General features: G+C 41.0%; 1 protein-coding gene across 1 annotated transcript in view; it reads right to left on the reverse strand.

The window, feature by feature from the left end:
• Positions 1 to 8,874: 8,874 nt before the first annotated feature.
• The window catches only part of LOC112718421 (uncharacterized), a 40,931-nt gene continuing 33,603 nt past the window's right edge, over positions 8,875 to 16,202 (reverse strand). The window contains exons 3-7 of the mRNA XM_025770204.1: positions 10,212 to 10,445; positions 10,044 to 10,083; positions 9,818 to 9,962; positions 9,256 to 9,351; positions 8,875 to 9,081 (exon numbers count right to left, since the gene is read on the reverse strand). Of these exons, the coding sequence (XP_025625989.1) occupies positions 8,875 to 9,081; positions 9,256 to 9,351; positions 9,818 to 9,962; positions 10,044 to 10,083; positions 10,212 to 10,445 (722 nt within the window). The remainder of the gene's footprint in view (positions 9,082 to 9,255; positions 9,352 to 9,817; positions 9,963 to 10,043; positions 10,084 to 10,211; positions 10,446 to 16,202) is intronic.

Genomic DNA, 16,202 nt, shown 5'->3' on the forward strand with positions numbered 1-16,202 from the left:
AGAACCAAACTCATAGCCAAAGTGAGAATTCATAGTGGAAAAACAAAATAAAACTAACAAAAACTAGAAAACAAGCAAAAGACAATCCTATTCACACTATTCACATATGTACAATAACCAATAACATAACACCATTGCAACTCCCCGGCAACGGCGCCATTTTGATGATTGGATTTATGACGGTTTAAAATTTCACTAATGAAATCTCGTTGTAAAGTATAGTTTCTAAACCAAACAATAATTCTTTCATACAAAAAGTTGTTTGTCACTAGTACAAACCCCTAAAATTTATAAATCGAAGTATTGGACCTCGAGTCGTTCTCCCTAGGAATTGTAATGAAGTGTCTTGTTATTGGTTGTGAGTTATATTTGGGGTTTTTAAGATTTTAGATAAGAAATATAAATGGCAAAGAAAATAAACTAACAACTAACAAAGCTCTTGGCAAGATATGAGTACTAGAAGTCCTATCCTAGTTATCATCCTCAATTGTGATGACAAATTGTTCATTACTCCCACTTAGTTAACCTCTAATCATGGAGGAAAGTCAAGTGGATGAATCAATTTGATTCCTCAAGTCCTAATCAACTCCCAAAAGAAAGACTAGCTTTAGAGGCATTCAAATCAATTTGCAACTTCTAATTATCAATCAACAAATAAGTTAGATAACGCAAGAGTCACTAATCACTCTACCTAGGCCAAGAGGAACAAAACCTACACTAAAATCCAACCAAGCATTTCATCAAACACTTGGAAGGTATAAAAGGAAAGCATAGTAAATCAACAACAAGAATAAAATCTAACAACAATTATTGCAAAGAATTAACAAAAACAATCAAGGAAATCACAATTATCATGAATTACCTCAAATTGCATTATTGAAAGAAAACAAAGAAATAACAATCTATCCAAAATAAAATGAAAAATTACAATTATTAAAGCACATAACTAGAAAGAGGAAAAGGAGAAGATTAAGAATTGATAAAGGAGAAGTGAATCAAAGCATGAATTAAACCTAGATCTAAGAAGAGAGATTAACCTAAACCTAATCCTAATTCTAGAGAGAAGTGAGAGCTTCTCTCTCTAAAACTACTCTAAAACTAAAACTATGACTAATGGTAATGAACTAACTCTTTTTCCCTTCAATCCTTGATCCTTTTATTTCTTTCTATCAGCAATTGGCGCCAAAATGGGTTCAGAAACCCTTCCAAATCGCCAGGCATGTGTTGTTTTAATGAAGTCATGTGCCGGCTTCGACGCGTGCGCGCACGGTACGCGTGCGCGCACGGTACGCGTGCGCGCCCCTGGCCGATTCTGCAATGTGCGCGCGAGCGCCTTGTGCGCGTGCGCGTGCTTGGCTAATTTTACTTCTTTGACTTTTCATGCTTCTCTCCACTTGTATGCTTCCTTCCTTGCTCCCTTTGATCCATGCCTAGCCTATTTCAATCCTGAAATTACTAGCAAACACATCAAGGCATCTTATGGAATCAAAGAGGAATTAGAATTCATCAAAATAGGGCTTAAAAAGCATGTTTTTACATTTAAGCACAAATACGGGAGAGATTACAAAACCATGCTAATTCATAGGTTAAATGCAAGAAAAGGTCATCAAAATACTCTAAATTCAATACAAGATAAACCGTCAAATTGGATTTTATCAATGTGCTGGCCTCTTCCGTACCCTTCGTGGAGGTAATGGAGTTGCAGCAGCGTGCATCCGGCGATAAGTGAGTGGAAGACCAACCTTTATCCACTCAGGGTTTTCATCTTCGAATATCACCCTGGCCAGTTTGCAAAGGAGAAAGATAGTGCTAGGATAACCCAATTATCCTCCAGAGTCACTCTTCTCAGTGAGCTTCCGAATGCCTTGAGCTATGAGTTCATGAACCTTGATCTCTCCTCCCTTCATTATACATTGCACCATCATTGCTCTCTTGAGGTTCACCTCCGAGTTGTTTCCAGCTGGGAGAATGGATCTCCTTACAATTGCGAACCATTTTTAGCCTCAGGGAGAAGATCTCCTCTTTTTATAAATTTCGGCTTCCCCTTGGGACCTCTCTCCCAATCTGCTCCTTGCATACATATATCCTGTAGAATCTGGTCATAATTGGGGTTTTGGTCCATTCTCGAGTGATAGCTCTCCTTTTCAAAGGGTATGCTTATCAATTTCAACACTTTCATGATAGTCATGGGCTAAAGTCTACCACGACCCCTCTCACAAAACTTGTGTATGAGTCATCCTTCTTGTCTTACCTAACTGCATTTGTATAGAACTCTCTTACTAGAGTGGCATTCACCCTTGTGATAGGGTCGGTGAGGAGCTCCCATCGGCATTGTTCCACCTTCTCTATGATTTCTGGGCACTCAGCTTTTGTGACTTGAAAGCCTAGTTCATAAATGATTTCCTTCTCAGTCATCCACCCATACTAAAGTGCATGATAGAAGGTTCTAAATCGCACTTCATCAAAAGGAGGATGCTCTATGGGTCCCTTCCCTTTTTGCCTCTTGGAGCTTGATGATGCCATAAGTGAGGATCAGTTTGCGAAGATGGTGAAGGCTATGAAGTTGAAGATGGAATTCGGTTGATGTGAGGCAGAATGTGTCTTAGAAGAATGTGTTTTGAGAGAAGGAAGAAAGGTGAGGATATAAGGTGTACGTGAAGTATGTATAGCCGAGAGAAAGAAGTGAAAAAGATGGGGATATAGGGTGTGTACGGAAAGGTTGTGTGAAGGGGTTTATATAGAGAGATGGCAATTGTTGAAGGGTGTGGATTGATGGTGTTGTTTGATAGTGGACGGTTGGGGTTTTGAGATTGAATAATCACAAGGATCACCTCTTTTATGAGGGTCTTGGTTCGGTCTCCAAAGCCATCCACTCCCGATGTTGCATGGCAACTCTTCCAAGGACATTCCCTATGAGGACAAGTGTGAAATTCCCTTGGTGTAGTGGCCGAATCCTTCTTCCTCATTTGTCCTATCAAGTACCATCAATGTCCTTTTTGATTCCCTATACACGAAAAAGAGAGAATGTGAAAATTAATTGAAAAATTGGTGGGAAAATTCAAGGGATGAACTAACTAAACAAAAATCTCTCTCTTTTTTTTTGACTAATTTCTTTCCATGAATTCATGAATACACATCAATCAATCATTAAGCTGCCCATGCATGCAACAGTGGTACATCAAACTTATTTGTGGTCATATGGTGCAACAGGTTTGGGGAATGAATTGCTTTTTTTTTAAAAAAGTGTGTTCAAACCCACTTGGAGTGCTTTGAACACCAAACCTATCATGTACTATACTTTGCATGTAAAGGAGTCTTATATTGGTTGTCAAAATTGATCTGAAAATCCATGAACCTTGCATTATTACTATTATTAGAGATTTAAAAGAGAGGGAGTTATAGAACATGGGTTGCCTCCCATGAAGCGCTTCTTTAGCGTCACTAGCTTGACATTTGGTTCTTGTCAAGGTGGCTGATAGTGCTTGAAGTCCCCCCTTCTTGCAGTGAACCTATGTCCATTAGCTTTGTTGATAAGCTCCATATGCTCTAAGGACATGATTTTGTTGATAGTATACACTGGGGGTAGCTGAGATGGAATAGTGGGAAGGTGAGGTGGTATGGTTGGGAAGTATGTAGAGATCACTTCATCACCTAGAGAGAAATCTTCCGTAGGAATTTTCTTGTTTCTCCATCTTCTGGTACTTTCTTCCTTGTTTCTCTTAGTGCTATCTTGCTTTCTACAGATTCTTCCTCTAAGGGGTTTTTGTTGCTAGCTTTGCATGGCTCTAGTGGTTTTGGTTTCTTTTGGATCCCCTTTTGATGTGGTTCTTCCTGAGCACATGGCTTTCCAACCAATGGGGCTTCTATTTGTATTGTTTCTGCTTCACTGCTTGTTTCTTGCATCAATGCTTCCTTGGTTGGCTCCTTCATCAACTCTCTGTTATCATGATCTGATTCTTGTGAGGGTTTAAAGACATTGAAGGTGAGCTGCTCATCATGTATCCTCAGTACCAGCTCTCCTCGCTCTACGTCTATGAGTGCTCTGGCTGTGGCTAGGAATGGTCTTCCCAGAATGATGGGGTAGATCGGATTCTCATCCATTTCCAGAACAACAAAATCTGTGGGAAGGTAGTAGCTTCCAACCTTTATCAGCACATTTTCAACCACTCTTATTGCTTGTCTTTGAGTTTTGTCAGCCAATCTGATAATTACATCAGTGGGAGTTAGTTCATTGATTTGGAGCCTCTTCATGAGGGAGAGAGGCATTACATTGATGCTTGCTCCCACGTCACAAAGCCCTTTGTCAATCATTGTTTCTCCTATGGCAGAAGGGATGTGGAAACTCCCTGGATCCTCTTTCTTTGTAGGTGCCCCTGGTTGAATGAGGGCACTGCAGTCCTTGTTCATCTTTATGGTTTGTCCACCTTTCAATGGACTCTTTATGGCTAGTAGCTCCTTTATATACTTGATGTAGAAAGGCATTTGCTGGAGGGCTCTAATGAAGGGTATATTTACATCAAGAGATGCAAACATATCAAGGAACCTTGAGTACATTCTCCCTGCTACACCACCTTTAAGCCTGTGGGGAAAAGGTGCATATGGGTTCAACACATCCTTCTTCCTTAGCTCTTCTTTGGATGTAGGTTGAGTTGTACAACTTCCTTCCTCCTAGCTTTCTTTGTGATTGTTTTGAAGGTGTTCTACTCCATTCATACTTTATCCATCACTTGTGGTTATCATTTTACATTCTTCCCATCTTACTTTCCTTGTTTCTCCTCTTGGATTCTTCTCTGTGTCACTGGGGAATCCATCAGTGGACTTGGGAAGTTGTTGAGATAGGTACCCTACTTGGGACTCCAACCTCTTCATGTTCTTTCCTTGGTTTTTGATGTTGGCTCGTACCTCTTCCTTAAACACCTTGTTGTCTTGAACTTCTCTGCACAAGCTTTCAAGTAGAGCTTCAATCTTTGAGAGTCTATCATCTATCAATGATGGTGGGTTGAGATTAGGTGGTTGTGAAGATTGGTTGGATGAGTGTTGGTAATGTCTCTGTGAGGTGTTTTGATGAGTTGCATGGTTGTTGGATTTGAAGTTGTGGCGTCTCTGATCTTGCCCTTGATCTTGTTGATTTCCCCATCCAAAGTTGGGGTGATTTCTCCATCCAGAGTTGTAAGTTTTGGAGTATGGATCAAGGCTTTGTCTAGGTGAGTTTCCAACATAGTTGGCTTGCTCCCAGTCACCTTCTTCTCCTATGTTTGCTCCTTCTTGAGCTGGTGATGAAGTGATGGCTGCTGCAATTTGGTTCTCCTCCACCTTCTTGGCAAGATCTGCTAGCTGCTTAGTGATTATCTTGTTCTGAGCTAGCAAGGCATCCATGTGGTTTAGCTCCATGACTTCTCTGGTGCTACTTCTTTTTGATGCATAGAAGTAGTCATTTTCAGCAACTGTTTCAATGACATCTATGACTTCTTCAATGGTTTTCTTCTTGTTTAGAAAGCCTCTGATGAATGATCCACAGCCTTCTTTGACTCATATGAAAGACCTTCATAGAAGATGTGAAGTTGGACCCACTCATTAAACATCTCTGGTGGGCATCTCCTTGTTAGATCCTTGAACCTTTCCCAAGCTTCATAAAGTGTCTCCCCATCTTGCTGTCTGAACGTCTGCACTTCAGTTCTCAGCCTATTGATCCTTTGAGGGGGGTAAAACCTTGCCAAAAACTTGTTCACCACCTCTTCCCAATTAGTCAAGCTCTCCTTTGGAAAGGATTCAAGCCACTTGGATGCATTGTCCTTGAGTGAAAAGGGGAACAAGAGCAACCTATAGACATCAGGGTGGACTCCATTGGACTTCACTGTGTCACAAATCCTCAAGAAGGTGGTTAAGTGTTGGTTAGGGTCTTCTTGAGCACCTCCTCCAAATGAGCAATTAATTTGTACCAAAGTGATGAGCTGGGGTTTTAGCTCGAAATTGTTGGAATGTATGGTAGGTTTCTGAATGCTGCTCCCACAGTTTCCATGATTAGGATTGATATAGGATCCTAAGACCCTCCTTTCTTGCCCAGCACGGTTGGCATGGCCTTGATTATGAGCCTCCTCTTCACGGTTGTTCTCCAAATTCTCTTCCATGTTGGGTTCAAAATACTCTTCCTCTGCTTCCTCAGCACCAATAATCCTTTTTCCTCTTGTCTCCCTTCGTCGTCTCCAAAGGGTTCTTTCAGGTTCTGAATCAAAGGATGTTGAAGCTCCTTCTCTTCTCCCTGTCATACAACAGATTGTACAGCAAGAGTTAAAATGCTGAAACTAGTTTTCTTAGAGTAATTGTTAGTGTGAGTGATTCAAATTATCAAACAGTTAGTGGGTTAGTGAGCAGAATTATAATAAACAAAGAAATGAAGAGCGAAACAAAACTAAAGGGGTGCAGGGGTGAGGAATAAATCAAAACAACTAACAAAAATTGACTGAATAAACTAAACAAAAAGGAAAAATGCTCAATCTAGTGATCTTCAAACTTAATCATTGTTGATTCAAAATCAATCCCCGGCAACGGCGCCATAAACTTGATGCGTGAAAACTTGTCTCTCAACAAATTTCCCTTCGGAAGTATACGGAATTGTCGTCAAGTAAAAGTCACAGTAGAGTGAGGTCGAATCCCACAGGGGATTGATTGGTCAAGCAATTTTAGTTAGAAGAAAATGCTAGTTGAGCTGAGCAGAAATTGGATTTGGAATTTGCAGAAAATTAAATGACTGGAAAGTAAATAGCATGAATTAAAGTGCAGAATCTTAAATGGGGAGTTGGGGTAATAAGCATGAAATTAAATGGCAGAAAGTAAAGAGAATGGGTAAGATAAGATATGGGGAAATCATTGGGTTCAGGAGATATTGCATTCTCCGGATCAAATTCATTCTCATCTCTTTCTCAATTAATGCATTCATTTATCTCCTTGGCAATCTTAAGTGATTGGATCCCAATTCCTTGGCAATCCAATCTCTCTAAGCTTGAACAATTGCCCAATTCCTTGATTTAATTGCTCATGGGAAGATTTGAAGTGTGGTCACTGATTATACCACATGTATTCCTAAATCAAAGTGTTGGTAGGATTACATGTCACAATATCCATCCAAACCCCAATTTGGTCCAACATGAGAAAGCATTTCTAGCATGATCTCCTCATCCCTTTTCCAAGGCTCAAAGGAGATCCAATTATGGAGAGTTTCTTTTCCAAGACAACTAACCAATTGAATTAAGATTGAAAGCTTTCTAGTAAGATCAAGAGAAAAGAGAGAAGAAGAAGAATGAAAACTATAATTGATCCATCAAATTACAACAGAGTTCCCTAACCCAATGAAAGGGGTTTCGTTGTTCATAGCTCTAGAAATGAAAAATAGCAGAAAAGAAGAATCCATGCTAAAGTGCAGAAAAAGTAAATCTATAGAGAGTAGTGCCCAGAAGTGCCAAGCGTCTCTCTAGTTCAAAACTACTCATATATATACTACTCCTAATGATCTTCTAGTGAGTTCTTCAAGTCTTGGATGTGGGCTCTGGACCTTGAGTTGAAGCAGTTCTCATCTTTAGTGGGCCCAGCTTGCAGAGAAATATGAGTTAGGATTGGGCATTTAGTGAGATTAACGTTGAGTCACATTTTTGGGTGCGAGAACGTTAGTGGTATTCACTTTTTACACTAACGTTCCACCCTTATATACCCACGTTAACTCCAACGTTAGTAGTCTTAACGTGACTACTAACGTCTCCTATTCAATCCTTGGCCAACGTTAATGGGACTCACTTTTCCCATTAACGTTGGCTTGTGCCCCTTTTCGCAAACGTTAATGGGACTCACGTTTCCCATTAACGTTGGCTTGCCTCTTGCCCTTACATTAAGTCTCACGTTAGCTTAGCTAACGTGGCTCTTAACGTGGGTGTTCTTCACCTTCGAGAGCGTTAGTAACACTCACCTTTGTCACTAACGCTCCAATTGCCTAAAGTTCCTACGTTAGGACTCACGTTAACTAAGTTAACGTGGCTCTTAACGTAGTAAATGAAGCCATCTCCCAACGTTAGTGGCAAAAGTGAGTGTCACTAATGTTGGTTCTTTGAATTCAACTCCACGTTAACTTTCACGTTAACAATCTTAACGTGAGAATTAACGTAGGCAATGCTAATGATCCAACGTTAGTGACAAAAGTGAGTGTCACTAACGTTGGCGTTGTTGCTTCTCTTCCACGTTAGAGTTCACGTTAACTAAGTTAACGTGACTCTTAACATGGGGCATTGCCTAGTTTCCCAACGTTAGTGGTGTTCACTTTTCTCGTTAACGTGGAGTTCCCCTTTTTCTTCTACGTTAACTACCATGTTAACTTAGTTAACGTGGCTATTAGCGTGAGCTAATGGCTTCGCAGGCGTTATTGGTGATCACTTTTCTCATTAACGTTGCAAGCTCCTTGCCATTCCACGTTAGTGTTCTCGTTAACTAAGTTAACGTGAATGCTAACATGGTTCTTCCATGCTTCATTTGTCCTGAAATTAAGCAATTAATGTGCATCAAAGCTCTAGCTAAGGTCATGAGATTATGCATCATCAAGTTATCATGCAATTCTAGCAAAAATCTCATGAAATCATGCAAAATTCCCAATAGTTGCTTGAATCAATGTGTAAGTGTATATTCACCCAAAACTTGCCTTATTCACTAAGAAAATGCATGAAACTACCCTAAAACAGTAAAGAAAAGGTCAGTAAAACTGGCCTAGATGCCCTGGCATCAAGAACTTCGTCACCTTCTTGAAAATCCTTCTTCCGAATATGGTGATCATGGAATGCCTTAGTCTTTTCTTTGTAAATCCGGGCATTCTCATATGCATCCATTCTAAGACATTCAAGATCCTCCAGTTGCAATTTCTGGGCTACACCCGCCTTGGTGATGTCCATAACACTGTTTCACCACCCAATAGGCTTTGTGCTCAACTTCCACCGGAAGGTGGCATGCCTTACCATAGACAACCTGAAAAGGGCTCATTCCTAACGGGGTCTTATAGGCCATCCTATATGCCCATAGTGCATCTCCCAACCGATAGCTCCAGTCCTTCATTTGTGGATTTACCACTTTCTCCAGAATTCGCTTAATCTCTCAGTTGGACACTTCCGTTTGCCCATTTGTCTGGAGGTCGTATGCAGTTGAAACCTTGTGAGATATCCCATAGCACTTGAGTAGTGCTCCTACCTTCCTGTTACAAAAGTGGGAACCTTGGTCGCTCACGATTGCTCGTGGCGACCCATAGCGGCACACAATATTATTTCTAATGAAAGAAATCACAGCATTAGCATCATCAAGGCGGGTAGGTATCGCTTCTACCTACTTTAAGATGTAGTCAACCGTCAACAAGATATACAAATACCCACTTCAGTTAGGAAATGGCCTCATAAATTCTATGCCTCATACATAAAAAATTTCACAAAATAACATCAGTTGTTGAGGCATTTCATCCCTTTGGGATTCATTTCCCGACTTCTAACATCGGTGACATGACACACAAAAATTGGTTAGCATCCTTGAATAGTGTTGGCCACTAGAATCCATAATCTAAAACTTTTTTAGCCGTCCGTTGTGGGCCAAAGTGGCCACCGAACTCGGACGAATGACAAGACTCAAAAATGGGTTGGATTTCAGATTCTAGGACACATCTATGAATTACTTGGTCTACTCCCCTCCTCCATAAGTGAGGGTCAACCCAAATATAGTATTTGGAGTCACTCCTTAACTTATCTCTTTGATGTTTTGAAAAGTTGGGTGGGTAGATCTTAGCAACCAAGTAGTTCACCATGGGAGCAAACCAAAGAAAGCTATCCGAAACAGCATGCAAACTATCCAAAGGGAATGAGTCATTAATCGGAAATGGGTCATATTTAAGATTTTCAAGGCGGCTTAGATGGTCCACAACTAAATTCTGTGACCCACTTTGATCCCTAATCTCAATGTCAAATTCTTGCAAAAGCAAGATCCAACGTATGAGCCTAGGTTTCGACTCATTCTTTGTCAGCAAATACTTTAAAGCTGCATGATCCATGTATACCGCTATCTTGGAGCCTAGCAAGTAAGATCGAAACATATCCAATGCATGAACAATGGCTAAAAGCTCTTTCCCATAGTGGTATAGTTGGATTGCGCCGTATCCAGTGTCTTTGAGGAGTAAGCAATTATGTAAGGGAGCTTACCATCGCGCTGTGCAAGCGCAGCACATACAGCATGATTTGACGCATCGCACATGATCTCGAACGGTTGCGTCCAGTCAGGGCCCCTCACAATTGGTGCCGTGGTAAGAGCTCTCTTTAACTCCTCAAATGCTTCCGCACAAGCACTATCAAACTCAAAGTCCGTGTCCTTTTGGAGTAGGCGCAACAATGGCAATGCAATATTGCTAAAATTCTTGATAAAGCGCCTATAGAATCCTGCATGTCCCAAAAAAGAACGGACCTCCCTCATAGATGAGGGATGAGATAAACTGGTAATGACATTAACCTTGGTAGGGACCACAGAAATGCCCTTGTCAGAAACTACGTGTCCTAACATTATGCCTTGTCTTACCATGAAATTGCACTTTTCAAAATTTAGAACAAGGTTAGTATCAACACACCTAGCTAAGACCTTGGCCAAGTTCTCTAAACAACTATCAAATGAAGTTTCATGCACACTGAAGTCATCCATAAAGACTTCCAGACAATTCTCTATAAGATCGAAAAAGACACTTGTCATGCACCGCTGAAAAGTGGTGGGTGCATTGTGGTGCACGAAATTGTGATCTCAATGGTGCCAACAACTTGGTACGCACAATTGTAATATCACTCTTTTTCACAACTTCGCACAACTAACCAGCAAGTGCACTGGGTCATCCAAGTAATAAACCTTACGTGAGTAAAGGTCGATCCCACGGAGATTGTCGTTATGAAGCAAGCTATGGTCATCTTGTAAATCTCAGTCAGGCGGATTCTAATGGTTATAATGGTTTTCGAATATAAAGATAAATAAAGCATAAAATAGAGATAGAGATACTTGTGTAATTCATTGGTGGGAGTTTCAGATAAGCGCATGAAGATACTGTGTTCCTTTTGAATCTCTGCTTTCATCCAATCATTCTTACTCCTTTCTATGGCAAGCTGTATGTTGGGCGTTACTGTTGTCAATGGCTACCTCCCATCCTCTCAGTGAAAATGGTCCATATGCGCTGTCACCGTATGGCTAATCATATGTCGGTTCTCGATCATGCTGGAATAGAATCCAGTGATTCTTTTGCGTCTGTCACTATGCCGAACACTCGCGATTTTGAAGCTCGTCACAGTCATCCCATCTTAGATCCTACTCGAAATACCACAGACAAGGTTTAAACTTTCTGGATCTTAGGAATGGCCGCCAATAATTCTGGCTTATACCACGAAGACTCCGATCTTTCGGAATGGAGGCTAAGAGATACTCGCTTAATCTAAAGTGGTTGTCAGGCACGCGTTCATAGGTGAGAATGATGATAAGTGTCACGGATCATCACATTCATCATGTTGAAGTGCATCGAATATCTTAGAATAAGAATAAGCTGAATTGAATAGAAGAATAATAGTAATTGCATTAATACTCGAGGAACAGCAGAGTTCCACACCTTAATCTATGGTGTGTAGAAACTCCACCGTTGAGGATACATAAGTAAAAATAAGGTAGGCATGGTCGTGAGACCAGCTCCCAATGTCTAAGGACTAACAATAATCAAAGATTTTCCAAAAGCTCGTCCAAAGATCTCTCCACCGATCAAAATACAATAGTAAAAAGTCCTATTTATACTAGACTAGTTACTAGGGTTTACAAAAATAAGTCTTAGTGTAGAAATCCACTTCCGGGGTCCACTTTGGTGTCACTAACGTTCTCGAAGGTTGGCAAGGCCACGTTAGAAGCCACGTTAACCTAGTTAACGTGGGCTCTAACGTGAGGCAAAGGGGTACATTGGAACGTTAGTGACAATGTTGAGTGTCACTAACGTTCTTGAACTCATACTTTCACTAAAACGTTAACACCCCTAACGTCCTGAGCTAAAGTCTCTGCCCACTTCACACTTTCTCTCCATGATGTATTCTCCATCTTTGTTTTCATTTTCTAGAGCTATGAACAACTAAACCCCTTTCATTGGGTTAGGGAGCTCTGTTGTAAGTTGATGGATCAATACTAGTTTTCATTATTCTTCTTCTATCTTTTCTCTTGATTTTACTTGAAAGCTTTCGATCTTCATCCCATTGGGTAGTTATCTTGGAAAAGAAGCTATTCAAACTTGGATCTCTTCTGAGCCTTGAAAGAGGAATGAAGAGATCAAGCTAGAAATGCTTTCTCATGTTGGACCAAATTGGGTTTGGATGGATATGTGACTATAATCCTCTCAATACTTGATTTGGGAAATGCATGTGGTATAATCAATGACCACACTTCATCTCTTCTCATGAGTAGTTGACCAAGGAATTGGCTATTGATCAAGATTTGAGAGATTGAATTGCAAGAAATTGTAATTCAATCAATTAAGATTGCCAAGGAGATCAATGAGTGCATTGATTGAGGAAGAGATGAAAATGAACTTGATCCGGAGAATTGCAACATCTCCTGCGCCCAATGAACTCCCCAATTCTGATCTCACCCATTCTCTTTAATTTCTGCATTTACTTTCATGAGCAAACACCCCATTCCCATTTACAATTCTGCAATTTACTTTCAGTCATTTACGTTCAGCCCTTTAATTCTAGCATTTACTTTATCTGTTATTTACATTCCCGCCATTTTATTTTCTACAAATCTCAACCCAAATTCTGAATTCGCTCAACTAGAACATTCTTCTAATTAAAGTTGCTTGATCAATCAATCCCTGTGGGATTCGACCTCACTCTATTGTGAGTTTTTACTTGACGACAAATTCGGTACACTTGCCGAAGGAAATTTGTTGAGAGACAGTTTCCACCTGCATCAAGTTTATGGCACCGTTGCCGGGGATTGATTGTGCATCAACAATGATTAAATTAGGATATCACTAGATTGAGCATTTTTGTTTTGTTGATTTAATTTTCTGTTTGAGTAATTTACTTTCTGTCTTAGTTAACCTCTCCCCTTCCCCCTCTACTCTTTTGTGTTCTTTGTTATTTACCATTCAGTTTGCTAACCCACTAACTGTTTGATATATTGCATCACTCACAACTAACAGTAATTCTGACAGCAATACTATCTGCACATATTGTTACTTTCTTGTACTTGTTGGTTGTATGACAGGGAGAAGAAGCGGGGCTTCAACTTCCTTCGATTCTGAACCAGAAAGGACCCTCCTTAGATTAAGGAGGGAAGCAAGAGAAAAATGTGCAATCGGTGCTGAAGAGGAGGAGGAACACTTTGAACTAAACATGGAAGGCAACATGGAAAACCAACATGAAGAAGAGGCTAATAACCATGGGGGAGGAGGTAGAGCAAATCATGCTGGGAAGGATAGAAGAGTGTTAGGCTTTTACATCAATCCAAACCCAGGCAACTGTGGAAGTAGCATTCAGAAGCCCACCATACATGCCAACAATTTCGAGCTAAAACCTCAGCTCATCACTCTTGTGCAGAATAATTGCTCATTTGGAGGAGGTGCTCAAGAAGACCCGAATCAACACTTGACCACCTTCTTAAGGATTTGTGACATAGTGAAGTCCAATGGAGTCCACCCGGATGTCTATAGGTTGCTCTTGTTCCCTTTTTCACTCAGGGACAAGGCATCCAAATGGCTTGAATCCTTCCCAAAAGAAAGCCTGACAAATTGGGAGGAGGTAGTGAATAAGTTTTTGGCAAGGTTTTACCCCCCTCAAAGGATCAATAGGCTGAGAACTGAAGTGCAGACGTTCAGACAGCAAGATGGGGAGACACTTTTTGAAGCTTAGGAAAGGTTCAAAGACCTAACAAGGAGGTGTCCACCAAATATGTTCAATGAATGGGTGCAGTTGCACATCTTCTATGAAGGCTTGTCATATGAATCAAAGAAGGCAATAGACCATTCCTCTAGAGGATCATTGAACAAGAAGAAGAACATTGAAGAAGCCATAGATGTAATTGAGACTGTAGCTTAGAATGACTACTTCTATGCTTTCGAAAGAGGGAACACTAGAGGAGTGATAGAGCTAAATAATGTAGATGCTCTGCTGGCTCAGAACAAGCTCATTACCAAGCAGCTAGCTGACCTCATCAAGAAGATGGAGAGGAACCAAGTGGCAGCAATCACCACCTCCTCAACAACCCAAGAAGGAGTTGAAGAAGAAGCAGAGGGTAACCTTGAGCAAGCCAACTACATTGGGAATTCACCTAGACAGAACCATGATCCATACTCCAAGACATACAACCCTGGATGGAGGAACCACCTAAACTTTGGGTGGGAGAATCAGCAAGATCAAAGCCAAGACCAGAGACGTTACAACTCCAACAACAATGCAGCTCATCAACAATTCACACAGAGGATATATCAACACCCCCACAACAATACTTCTCCACACCCATATCAAAACCAAAACAACACCTCTACTCCCAATCCACCATCATTTGATGACAAGCTCTCTAAGATTGAAACCTTACTTGAAGGAATATGCCAAGAGATTCAAGAAAACAAGGTGTTCGAAGAGGAGGTGCGAGCCAATATTAAGAACCAGGGAGAGACCATCAAGAAGCTGGAATTCCAAGTGGGATGCTTAGTTGAGAAGATTCCCAAACCTACTGATGGCTTCCCAAGTGACACGGAGAAAAACCCAAGAGGCGAAGCAAAGAAAGTAAGATGGGAAGATTGCAAAATGGTCACTACAAGTGGTCAAGAGGCTGAAGACAAGCAAAGCAAACTCTCCAAACGGCCTGAAGACAACTCAATAGAGGAGGAGAATAGAGATCACCAAGAACCAGAAATCTCACAACAAGAGTTGCTTAAGCTCTATGCACCATTTCCCCAACTGCTCAATGGTGCTGTGGGAAAGAGAATGTACTCAAGGTTCCTAGATTTGTTTGCATCTTTGCATGTGAACATACCATTCATCAAGGCCATCCAACAAATGCCTGCATTCATCAAGTATATGAAGGAACTTCTTCCCAGAAAAAGCTCAATCAAAGGAGGCCAGACTATAGTATTGAACAAGGAATGCAGTGCCCTTATTCAACCTGAGTTACCTGCAAAAAGAAAAGACCTAGGGAGTTTTCACATCCCATGTGCCATAGGAGAAACAATGTTCGATAGAGCACTCTGTGACTTGGGGGCAAGCATCAACTTACTGCCATTATCCTTGGTAAAGAGGCTGCAGATCAATGAGATAATGCCCACAGATGTGGTCATCAGACTGGCTGACAAGACTCAAAAGCAAGCAATAGGAGTGGTGGAAAATGTGTTGCTAAAAGTTGGGAAATACTTTCTCCCAACAGACTTTGTCATTCTGGACATGGAAGAGAGTCACACTCACCCAATCATATTGGGAAGACCATTCCTACCTACAGCCAAAGCACTTATAGATGTGGAGCAAGGGGAGCTAATATTGAGGATCCATGATGAATGACTCAGCTTTAATGTCTTCAAACTCTCACAAGAAGCAGACCAAGAGCACAAGAAATCAAGCAAAGATCACAATGAGATGTTGAAGGAGGAAGCAAGCATTGAAGCACACCCAACCCATCTAGGGAAACCCATGCATGAGGAACAAGGAAACAGGCAGTTGTCACAACTCAAGGAAAAACTGGAGGAACCTAAACCACTAGAGATATGTGAAGGAAGCAACAAAACCACCTTAGAGGAAGGATTCATCAAGAGCAAGGCAATGTCAAAAGACACAAGGAAGAAGGTACCAAGGAAGTGGAGGAACAAAAAGATCCCTACGGAAGACTTCTCTCCAGGGGATAGAGTGATCTCAGCTTACTTCCCAGATATTCCCCCTAATCTCCCCACTGTACCATCTCAGTTACCTAAAGTCTTCACTATCAACAGAGTTCTCTCCCTGGAATATGTCGAGATCATTGATACAACCAATGGATACAAGTCCACAGCGAGAGGGGAGGACTACAAGCATTACCAACCACCCTAATGAGGGAGAAACGTCAAGCTAGTGACGCTAAAGAAGCGCTTCATGGGAGGCAACCCATGTTTTATATGCTTTTAGAAGATAGTGAATAAGTCAACATTTATGAATTCC

This window comes from Arachis hypogaea, chromosome 1 (genome assembly GCF_003086295.3).
Source record: "Arachis hypogaea cultivar Tifrunner chromosome 1, arahy.Tifrunner.gnm2.J5K5, whole genome shotgun sequence".
Lineage (NCBI taxonomy): Eukaryota > Viridiplantae > Streptophyta > Magnoliopsida > Fabales > Fabaceae > Arachis > Arachis hypogaea.